This window comes from Arachis hypogaea, chromosome 11 (genome assembly GCF_003086295.3).
Source record: "Arachis hypogaea cultivar Tifrunner chromosome 11, arahy.Tifrunner.gnm2.J5K5, whole genome shotgun sequence".
Classification (NCBI taxonomy): domain Eukaryota; kingdom Viridiplantae; phylum Streptophyta; class Magnoliopsida; order Fabales; family Fabaceae; genus Arachis; species Arachis hypogaea.
The window spans coordinates 13063734-13075719 of NC_092046.1; the positions used below are offsets into that span (position 1 = coordinate 13063734).

Here is an 11986-nt window from a genome sequence, read left to right on the forward strand (position 1 = left end):
TCTCAAACTATAATTTTGTTTTATTTCTGATTTTGGCACCATTTCTACTTAATAAATTTACAATTTTTTCTCAGATTAATCATCAGACCAGTTTAATAATCACTCTCAGACGGTTTATCCTCTTCTCTTCTATGTCTCCATTACTTCAAAAACAAGGTATAATCACGCACTTATCCTCAAACACTGAAACACAAAGCTCACATGCGAAAAACACCCGCTCATTATTTTGTCAAAATATAATCCATAAATAAAACTGAAACTAAAACTCAGTGGAGAGAGAGAGAGGGAGGGAGAGAGAGAGAGAGAAAACTGAAGAGAAGTTTGCTTCTATTGCTGGGGTTGCTTCAAGCTTTTGAGCCGCTGCCGGAGGTAAGGAACTTGTTACCTGTTCGAGCAGTGCTCTGAGAATGGGCTCATGACAGCGTCACACCTTCGGAGCTTCATGGTTGAGGCGCAGAAACAGGAGAAAGCAACAACGGAGGAAGCACAGGGAATCACTCGCAAGGATCAGTCTGGGAATGATTTCTTCGGGGGAGATTAAAGTCATTAAACTGATGTAATGATTAATTTGGAGAAAATTTGTAAGTTTAACGAGCAGAGATGGTAACAAAATCAGAAATACAAAAATATTATTTGAGACAACTTAAATTATTCTTGACAGTCCATTGATAGCTCCATGAAATATTTTGCCTTGTCTGTATTGCGTGCGCAGTCTAGAGAAACAAATACAAAGTTTTCTAAATATTGTTTAATGGTTTATTCAATTGTAGTACACTATTATATTGCAGTTACGTCTAAATTGACTTTTTTTTTGTTGAAAAATATACTTTTATAAAATTCTAAAAGGATTTGGATATAACTCTTTTTTAGATAAACAAAATTCATTAAAAGAATCCTTTTATTTTAAGCTAGCAACATATTACCTTGAAAAATATACATTTTAAAATATTTTAATGAATTAATTATTATCAAACTTTTTATGTTTAACATCTAAATAAAAATCACCATTTTACAAATAAAAGAAAATGTTCAAAAAATAAGAAATTAATATATTTCAAAACATCAGTCCAAACAAAACATAATAGTTAGCAAATTACCAGTAAATCAATGTAGCATAAATGCAGGTTGGGGAGATTGCAAATGCGTTTGATTTGCATTTTTTTCTGTTTTTATTTTAAGTAATTTTTTTAAATTGTGAATAAAAAATATAAAGTAAAAACAGAAAATAAAATTTTATTGTTTTTTTTCCTTCATAATATCCTACAGACTGAAATTAAAATAAAAAAACAAACAAACAAACCAAATGAGTTTCGCAACCTCAATGCATATTCTACACCCCAAGAAAACTTAAAACGCTACCCTACTATCATGAAACACAATGAATAATAAACAAATATATAAAACAGAAAATTTTATTAATACCCTATACCATCAATGCATAAGGTGATGAGACAAACCCATTTTCCTGTATGCAAAGGAATCCCAGGGAAAGCGAAGAAAACACAGCAGTGAAGAATGCAGAAGTCATCAATTTGACACCAAGGAATTCAAAATATACACACGTAGGTTAAAATACAATAATAAAACAAAGTTGACTACTACCATCACTAATGTATATAGCCTAATATATTCCACAAAAGGCCCAAAAAAAATCCTAAATTCTAAACCCTAAACCCTAAACCCATCCTCTCCTCCAAGTCACCAAAAAAAAAACCCATCCTCTCCTCCCAACCTTTCAAAAGGACAAAATCTATAAAAAGATCAAGATGCTATCGTATCCGCACCTAATGAAAATTTTAAGGTGCTATAACATATTACACCTTCGGGAGCTCTGGTTTACCATTGCACTTTTAATTAAATCCTACCAATGAACTAATGATACTACGCAATCCATTGAGGATTTTACAGCCAAATCATTAAATTCTCTCTGATCAAAGAAGGGTCCATACTAGTTCAGATAGTGTTCTCCTTTCACCACTTACCACTTATCCACTACAAAAAAGAGATTCTATAAAACTCCAGAAAGAAGCAACCTCAATAACCTTTACTGAATCAGCGACGATTTATTTTCATCCGGTGTCAATTCTACAGACCAAGGAAAAAAAATTCAAAAGCTTGAAGACAACCCCTCAAGGACACTCAAATTAGCAATGACTTTAATATTATAAGGAACCAAACAAATAAACTGTTTTCTCCATAATATCATCCATGAATATCATCATTCAAATGAAGGTCAAGCTGTTAATGCATAGTCCATAGTCTAATCTTGCACATATTTCAATAAATGGCATTTCCATCTAAAGGCTGCTTACTGTGTATATCAACTTATAGTTTGACAGATCCCACTCGATCAAAAGAAATCCAAAGGTAGGGGTCAATCTAGATTTAATAATATGGCACCTTATCATGAAATTGAGAAAGGAAATTTAACACTCTACAACCTTTACTAGGATCACAAGAGCCTCCCATAAGCATATCCAAATATCAAAGCCATCTAACCATTTATAAAATGATAAATCCATCACCTGAAATATTTTGTATCCCATACTCCTATAAGGAATATTTTGCGTTACAATCAACTTGATGAATCATAATATGTTGGTCACTCAACAAGGAATCCTCAAATGCATCCTCAATGTCATCATACCTTTGTAAACTATGGATATCTAGTCCAGTCCACACAACCATACCAATCCTTATTCCAAGATTTGAGATTTAACCTACCCCAGACACGTTAAATCACTTAGTCTATGCCACCTATCAGGTAACGATATATATACAGATATATAGATAGATATAAAGGGAACCAATTAATAAAAGCAGAATTAAATAAATATGCAACTTCAAAATTGTATGCTCAAGCTGCATCCTCAGAGTTGAAGATGTCCATCTCACAATCAAGATCCACCTAAACATTATTAAATTTCCACAAAATATTATTAGCAAAGAGGATTCACTGTGTCAAGTTTTAATAAATTCTAGAAACTAATACTTACCAATGGTTCTCCATACTAATAGTAGTATCCATGCCCGTGTGAGCTATCACCTCCATAAAAAGACGAATATGGCCCTCTACCATACTGCAACATGAATATCATAATGCATCACTAATATTGTGATTAAATTCTATGTAGAATAAAATACGATGAAGAATGTTCACATACATCAGAACCATAACAATCAGGAGGGTACTGTCTGCTGCCAGCTCCATAAGAATCTGTATATCAAAAATTGAAATCAAGACAATAAACACAATAACGAGTATGTAGGAGCAAGAGAAAGAAGGTTTAGACCATTGTGACGGTTTTCGTGAAATAAAGATGGATCTGCATAATCCAATCGTGGGCGAAGTCTATTAGCTCCCATATAATCAGGTTCAGGGTCCTAACACAACAGGAGGTACAACTTCAAATTAATTAGTATTTTCAAGTTGTATGACAAGTAAAAACAAACTATGCATGGAAATACAAACAAAAGAAAAGTTTATAGTAAAAGAATCTTTACAGTCATATAAAATGGGCGTTTCATCCCATGCACATTGTCATCATAAAAATACGGATCATCAAAATGCCTTCCCATAAATGGCCTGTTGAACTGTCCACCCGGTGAAAATGGCCTGTTGAACTGTCCGCCTGGGGAATATGGCCTCCTTAAAGGAAAAGGCTCACTCGGGCCTTCTGCAGGGATGTTACCCCATGCTCTATCATGATAAGGTCTAGGTGGACCAGGACCAGCAAATGCAGCACCTCTGTTACTTGGGTAATGTCCACCCCTCATAGCTCCTGCTATAATATAGTATAAATTTAATATAACTTCCGTTTTTTCATCAATTTCTTTTTAAAAAACAAAAATAATAACACTTCATATAAACAATAATATGGCAAAAGTAGCTTCACAAAGAATTTAACTAGAATCTAAACAAATGACCTTCAGGACCAAATTGCCTATGATGGTAATCTGGATACATATTAAAGTCAAGGTCATCCCGGAAATCCATTCTCCCTATTTGCCTGGGTCCACCATGATAGACACCCCTACCCCTGTTAATATTTCCCCAGCTGTTGAAGGGCTGCCTTCCCCGCCCATAACCCCTTCCTGTTGAAAATCTAATTAGATATGCAAAATGATGTCTAAAAGGTAAACAAAGAACAAATTTAATTGAAATAAAATAATTCTCTTACCAGATCTTGCAAAGGCTCCACTCCTTCCATGACCTATTCGGAACCCACCACAAATGCCACCTTTTACAGCTTGTGTTTTAGGCACCGGATTTGATAGCCTAGCTCTCACTTTTATCTAAAAAGCACATTGAATAAAAAGAACAATTAACAAACAAATCAAGTCCAGGATTTTAAAAGCAAATAAAATAGGTGCCATCAGAACTAAATTAAAAAGATCTTTGAATTCTCAGATTCCCGGATGGTATCAATATTATAATAGTCTCTGGTTTCAGGAAAACGAAAAGGAAGGATAAGGAATCCTCTCAATTTAATGTTTTCAGTTGTCAAAGTCAAATGACCAAAACATGTTATACAAGAGATTGTGTGACAAGAGATCACACTAGATCTTTTCAAGTGAAAACTTGAATTAGACAATTCATTCACGTGAATACAGAAATTAATAAAAGTGGGAGTCTCTTTGATTCCTATTTTTTCCCCCCTATATTTCCCATTTTTAGGATTGTGTAAAGGAAATAGTGAAAAATGAAAATATAAAATAAAAGAGAAACAAGAAATTTACCGTCTCCACTATTTTCACTTTTTTTCCCGTTGCAAAATCTTGAAAATAAATAAAAAAGAAATGCGAACAGATCCAATATATCCGGATTGTCTATGAAATACGAATTTAGATAGAGTGCCTCATATATCCCGAAATTCCGAATCCAAGTCTAGACTATCTCACAGTACCCACTCTCCACCAAATATTCTCCTTGTATCATCCCTGAGTCTCATTCTCGCCACTCACCAAAAGACAATTCAGAAGTTAGTTATGAAATGGTGTTATGAAATGGTGGGCCCAATCTCAAGGCCAAACTCTTTTCTGATTCCACTGATTCCTTTTTATACCTCCGCTGCTTAGTCCTCCTTTCTTTTCCCATTCACCTTAAATAAAAGGGAGAAAAAGGAAAAATAGAGAAATGGGAAGAGGGAAGGATGTAGCTCAATCAAAGGGCATTTTCTTCTCAACTCTCTCAATTTAAAAGTAATGCAATTAGGAAAATATAGGTTTCTTCTCAATCCCATACTTCTCAAAGTTCTTTAAAATATGATAGAGGAAAGGGAAAACAAGGGACATAATAAATTAATTCTATAAAGTGCAACAAATATGGTCAAGTAAACAAATTAAATGATACCTTTGATGCCCCATCACCCAATTCAGACTTATTTACAGCTTCAACACATGCAACAGCAGCTTCATGTGTTGAGAAATCAACAAATCCATAATCCTTCCTCTTGGCTGTAGATATATTCCTTGCTAGTACAATTCTTACAATTTCACCATAAGATTTAAGCATCTCCCTGATGTGATCTTCTTCCCAGTGAGGAGGAAGACCATTAATAAACACAGATTTAACCTGTGCCATTATCTCTGGGTCTGGTTCACGCATAGGCTCAGCAAAGGCTACCTTGGCACTTCTCTCAGGATGCCCAAAGATCGCGTCAGGCTTTTGAAGCCTCTTGTACGCAAGCATTGCATCACCATGACTAGAAAACTCAAGGAATGCAAAGCCACGGCTCAATCCTTCACATTTAGCATCTAGCACAAGCGTAATGTTTTCAACCCCATCAATACCATAATCCTTCAACTTCTGTTTAATCTGCCTCCGGGATATTAACAGAATGAATAAACAAGGCAGTGAGGGTAAACATTAGCTATTTACAAAAGAGAAAACTGCAACAAACTTACAGCTTCTTTCGTCCACGTATTGCAAATATTTCCCAAGAATAATGTGTTGTTATCCTCGCTGGGTGCAGTCCCACATCTTTTACCACGTATCTGTAAATGTTGTGGTTGATGAACAGCACAATAGAAAGAAAAGAAAGTGCAACACTAGATTAACAACACATAAGAAGAGAAACATACAACTGGGTTCTTCATTTCTGACAATGCTCTCTTAGCATGTTCCTTATTAGCAAACCTCACAAATGCATAGCCCTTATTTTTATTTGTTGATGAATTCTTATGCAACCTGACATCAACTACCTCCCCAATCCTCTTAAAAACTTTTCTCAGATCTTCCTCTGTAGCATCACGGTCAAGCCCTCCAACAAATATCTCATGTTCTTTGTTACTCTTTCGCTGGTTTGCAATGGCCTCCAATTCCGTATGCTCCTCTTGGAGCGCCTCATTTTCTTCAGGAGGTTCCCATGGACCTTCCTCTGGATCTTCCTCAATATCCTCCCCACCATGTTCTTCAAAATCCAGCCTTTCACTGCTCTCTGTCACTTCATCACCAACTTTTCTAGTATTAAAATCTTCCTTCGACTGGTCTTTCATTACTGCACTATCAGTATTAGAGCATTCTTTGTGTCCAGTAATGTTTGTTTCCTCTTCCTTTGTTTCTTCCTTTGCTGTTTCTCCTTCGTCATCTTTGACTTCTTCCTTTCCTTTATCTCCGTCCTCTTCTTTCAGTTCTTCCTTTACATTCACTGCCTCCTGTTCCTTCAGCTCCTCCCCTCCTTTCTCTCCCTCTTGTTCTTTCAACTCTACATCTCCTTTCTCTTGTTCCTGATCCTTCAACTCTTCCCGACCGTCCCTTTCATTCAACTCTTCATCTTCTTTCTCTCCCTCCTTTTGACACATAGAATCATCTTCATTCACCGATATATTTAGGTCCACAAGAGTTCGCTCAGGTTGTTTGGAAGACATAGTGGCATCCTGAGAAGCAGTCGCTTCAGCCTCCACTGCATTGTTTCCCTTCACAGTTTCATCCACTTCCATAGACTTTTGTTCCTTCTCTTCAGATTGTCCAACACATTCAACAACTTGTTCCAGGTGCCCCTCTTTCTCGTGATCGATATTATCAGCATCGACAACTTCAACATTTTGAGGCTTTTCCGCTTCCTCCACATCCCCAGAGTTATCCACAACTAGAGTTTCATCAGCCACTGCCTTCAGTTCTTCCTCCAGCTTAGGTGTGGCAACTGCTTTAGTTCTTGGTCTCCCTGGCTTCCTCTTTGAACACGGTGTAGTGGTAACAACCTCATCTGAATTCGGCTCATCTAACAAACCATCAACAAAAAATAAAAACAAAATGGTGAAAACTCACATGCAAAATTAGATAATTTGATTTGTCATCTAACGATTCTCGGCTCTCAACTCATGGAAAATACAACCACCATGAACAAAATAAAAAAAATAAAAATAAAATAAAATTAAAAAAAAAAAAACAAAAGTTGAATTTGCATAACGATAATTAGCTAAAAAGTACCCAGAGTAAAAACAAGAAGAGAAAATGAAATTTACAACACAATCATGATACCAAAAATGATTCCGAGATTATCATGAAAGGAATCAAGCAGCAGGATGAAATAACATTATTAATAACATTAAGTTTAAAGAATTAAACATGAAATCCGTTCTGTCTAACCCTCATTTAGAACTCGGAAACGGAGAGAGAAGTTACGAAGAGGAAAAAACAGTTACCGGGATTGGAATCGGGAATCGAGTTGGAAGCGGGAGAGGCCTCCTTCTTCTTGATCTGCCTTGTTTTGACGGTGGAATTGCGCTTTGCTGCAGGGGATTCTCCGGCGGATTTTGCGGCGGTTTTTCTCGCCGGCGGTGCCTTCTTCGGGGTTGTGGATTTGGAAGAGGAATCAGCATTTCGGGTCCTCATGACGATAAATAACTCAATTGATCGGTGTTTTCTATTCTACTGAATAAGAACTAAACCTTAATCTACCACATGTGAAGCAGGCCTCAGTGTCTCTCTATAATAATAATGAGGAGGAGGAAAAATATAATAACAACCAAAAGGTAAAGCGCAAAGTTACAAAATGGGTCATTGTGACTGGATCAACGATTCAGTTTTCACCGAGGTAGCAGGTAGCATTGGAAAAGGAGAGACTGGAAGTGGGAGATAGAAACTAAAAGGAAAAATATTTTTTTTTTAAATAAATTTCTATGTCTAACCAAAATATTTAATTTAAGTCTAATTAAATTATTATAACAATTTTTTAAATTATTTGTCTTTTTTTTTTGTCTCTTTCTTTTATTTTTCTTCTTTTTTTTTTCTTTTAAATTTGTGCACGCATTTTCTTCTTCTCTTCTTTTTTTTTTAAATTTGTGCACGTTTATTTTCCTCCTCTAATGTTGCGTCTTTTTTTTCCTTTTCGTTATCGTCATCACCAATAACACCAATATTTTGCAATAATTTTTGTTGATGCCATCATTAAATAATTTCGGTTCATTTCTTAATTTATTCGATTCATTTGTGTATTAATTGAGGTTCACTTGATGCTGCGAATAAGTATTCACCAAATTTTTTATTCTTTAAGTAATTTCAGTTCATTTCTTAGTTTAATTGAGATTCATTTAGATTCAAAAATAAATTCGATGTGTTTTTGTTAATGATGGAGTCTTTTTTACTATTTGTTCAAATATAAACTAATTTCAATGCATTTATGTTCTAATTGAGGTTCACTTGATGCTGCTCATAAGTATTGACCAAATTTTTTATTCCTTAAGTAATTTCGGTTCATTTCTTAGTTTAATTGAGGTTCATTTGGATCTAGAAATGAATTTGATATGTTTTTGTTGATGATTGAGTTTTTTTTACTGCTTGTTCAAATCTGAACTAATTAAATGGAATATAGTGGAATCTAATACAATTGAATAAAGTGATAATGAATAATTTCATTCTTCTTTGCTAAAAAATTTGGTCAATACTTATCAGTAGTATCAAGTGAACCTCAATTAACACAAACACATCGAATTTATTTCTGGATCCAAATGAACATCAAATAAACTAATAAATGAATCGAAATTACGTAGTGAATAAAAAATTTGGTCAATACTTATCAACAGCATCAGGTGAACCTCAATTAACATACAAATGAACTGAAATTAGTTCATTTTTGAACAAGCAGTCGAAAAGACTCAACCATCAACAAAAATACATATAATTTATTTCTGGATTCAAATTCAATTAAACTAAGAAATAAACCAAAATTACTTAAGGAATAAAAAATTTGGTCAATACTTATTAGCAGCATCAAGTGAACCCCAATTCACTCACAAATGAACCGAAATAAACTAAAAAATGAACCGAAATTATTTAATGATGGTACCAGAGAAAATCAGAACCATTAAAGATATTAGCAAAATGTTGGTGTTGTTAGTGATGACAATAACGAAAGAGAAGGAGGAGGAGGAGGAGGAGGAGGAAACGGAGAAGGAGAAGGAGAAGACGAAGAAGGATATGTTTTGCATTATTGAAACGCATGTGTGTACACGCTGGTGTGATGAAAGTGGTTTTGTTAAGTTTGGGCCAACTTGGTTAGACTTAGTTGCCAAAAACACTTAGATGTGTAGCTTAACTGTTTTTTTTTTTTTTTTTTAGCCTTTGATCTTTTACTTTAGGGACGATACGCACTTTAATCTTTCTGAAATCTCATTCAGCCTCCCATTTATGAAAAGAAATATGCAAATAGACTCTTGTTATTGGATTCAAAAGGTTACCCATGTAAAGTATCTGTTGATGTCTGATGTGTCATGCTACAGTGTTAGGTGGCAGAACGAAATTAATAATAGAATTAGAATTTAGTTGTAGTCATGGGTACTCCAATAGCAAGTATGGACACTGTAAATAGTGATTCTTCATGCAATTATGAGAAAAGATATGATAGGTACGAAGAGAGTTGGAGCGCAAGGATGAGTTCTGGTGGAAGCAACTTCGAAAGAGCGGTAAAAAGGAGAAAGAAAAAATTTGTTTCACCTATGTGCAACTGTCGCACTTACGCCATCTTATCTGAATCCGGCACTTCGTAGAATTCAAGGAGGTTTTTTCTGTTCTTATTTTAAAGTAATTTTTGTGTTATAGTTGATGTTTTGTGAAAGATTTGGTGTTATATGAAGTTTAATAGAAAGTATCTTTGTTGTAAATTAAAATACTACATTGCAAATATTTTATTTGACTAAATGAGTATGTTACATTCTTCGCTGTTGATAAAGTGTCCACAAAACATGAAGTTGTAAACCCAATGGAAAAGATGGAAGGAAGGATTGCAGAGCTGCAGATGAAAATGGTTGAATACAAAAATGTTGAACATTTTAATGGTGGTGTTAACATGTGCAAAGTGTTTGGGATTATTTTTATATGCATTGTAATAGCATGGGGTTTAGTTCAGTTATTAGTTGATGATGTTAGGAGAATTTTTTAATGCTTTGTTAATGTTGTTTTGTTAATAGTTTGTAATTGGTGCTACTTGAGTATACAAATGTAGCTTTGATTATGTCATTGTGATCAACTATGTTCCTGGATTAATTGACAATTTCTGTTTAGATATTCAGCCTGTCACATTTGATGAAGTATGTATCATTCACAAATAGAAGATTTCAACAAACTGACACAATTTTAAAATAACATAAAAATTTTCAAGTGTTACTCACAAACCATATGAGGCACTTACCAAAATGAACCACAAATGATGTCACAGACTGTCATAAATTTTATAATTTTAATAGTAAAAAATAAAAAACACAAACACAATACAAACATAAAGTAACTAAATTTATGTCTTAAAAGATAACCATCCTAAAAAACTACTTCTGCAAAAGTGGTCTAAAAGTGGGTATTGGAATGAACTTGAATAGTCTTGAGGAAGTCCCTCTATTCGCTGCAACCATTGTTTCCTTGGATATTGCTTCAGAATTTTTTGGTGCAGGTTGGTTTGTGGTAGGCTGGGCTGTAGGACCCTCAGTTGATATAGGTTGAACCACAGCAGGCTGAGTTGATGGAGTCTGTGTTAGTGTAGGCTCAGTAGATCCATGAATTATTGATGGTTGATAATTTAAGGCGCTATTGGCCTAAAAATTCTTTGCTTGGGCCTGAATATATGAGTTGGCTAGGGTGGTGATGCATAGTCATGCTGAGGTTCTTATACATTAACAAGTGCAGGTATTGATGAGTTTCTATTTGGATTACATACACAACAATATATCAGTTTCAATTAACAAAAGAATAGAAATTTATCACTGCAGGAGCAGACTGAATGACAAAGATTTTCTCTTATACATTTTGTAGGGCATTGGGCTTCTTTAGCATCTTTTTCTTATTCTTCCTAGCTTTAGACTATGTCATCCCAAAAAAAATAATTCAAAGTATGGAAACACTCATTTTCTAAACTCTAATTAATTCACAAACACAAACAACCAAGTCTTATCCTAATCTCATATGTTGTTAGTTTGTTAGGCTCAGAGTCATGTTGGTTATGTACTTGTGCTTCGCCCTAAAACAGCATATACATAGTCTCACACTTTATTTTAAAAAATAGATTTGCATATTGAGAGTAAGTAAGGTTAAGACTTTTGTACCTGAGATGGAGGAGCATCAGTTGCTATAGTAATGTCAGCATTAGGTTGATCTGCATTAACAACTACAAGTGCTAAATTGTTTCTCTTCTATTTTTTTTTTTTTTGCTGCCAATTAGAATTTTTAGGGGTTCCCTTGTAGATTTTATAGTATTGACCCTTCTCTCTACACTTGTTGCAGGTAACTTGAAACTTGGAAGGTTCTCTTCACTTTGTCTCAATTGGCTGGTGGAGGAGGTTGAGCAACTTCTCTTCTCTTCACCCTTGGTCTACCTGCAGGCCTTACAATTCTAGGAGCATCAGGCTTCAATAACTCAGTTTCTCAGAATTCTTCACTATTCACAGGATTGATATAGATGTCATAAATCTTCCTTATAGCTTCCATAATGAGAAATGGAGACATAAGCTCCTTTGCTTATTTAACCCTCACCCTTGATATGGCTGCAACAGCATG

At 34.7% G+C, this 11986-nt stretch overlaps 1 protein-coding gene across 1 annotated transcript; it reads right to left on the reverse strand.

The window, feature by feature from the left end:
* Positions 1-1396: 1396 nt before the first annotated feature.
* LOC112720312 (uncharacterized) lies at positions 1397-8094 on the reverse strand. Its single transcript, XM_025771209.3, has 11 exons — positions 7648-8094; positions 6085-7223; positions 5908-5997; positions 5354-5818; positions 4182-4296; positions 3928-4095; positions 3505-3782; positions 3294-3384; positions 3165-3217; positions 2997-3080; positions 1397-2908 (listed from the first exon to the last, which is right to left on the reverse strand). Exons 1-10 carry the CDS (start codon positions 7835-7837, stop codon positions 3012-3014), a joined length of 2658 nt encoding a protein of 885 aa, XP_025626994.1. The 5' UTR covers positions 7838-8094; the 3' UTR covers positions 1397-2908; positions 2997-3011.
* Between the last annotated feature and the right edge of the window lie 3892 nt (positions 8095-11986).

Excerpts from the sequence above, each read along its gene's own strand:
- LOC112720312 (XM_025771209.3), bottom strand. The coding sequence starts at position 7,837 with ATGAGGACCCGAAATGCTGATTCCTCTTCCAAATCCACAACCCCGAAG. Across the intron at positions 4,297-5,353 it reads TGGGTGATGGGGCATCAAAG|ATAAAAGTGAGAGCTAGGCT; the intron begins GTATCATTTAAT and ends TGTGCTTTTTAG. Across the intron at positions 3,081-3,164 it reads CTGATTGTTATGGTTCTGAT|TATGGTAGAGGGCCATATTC; the intron begins GTATGTGAACAT and ends TTCATGTTGCAG.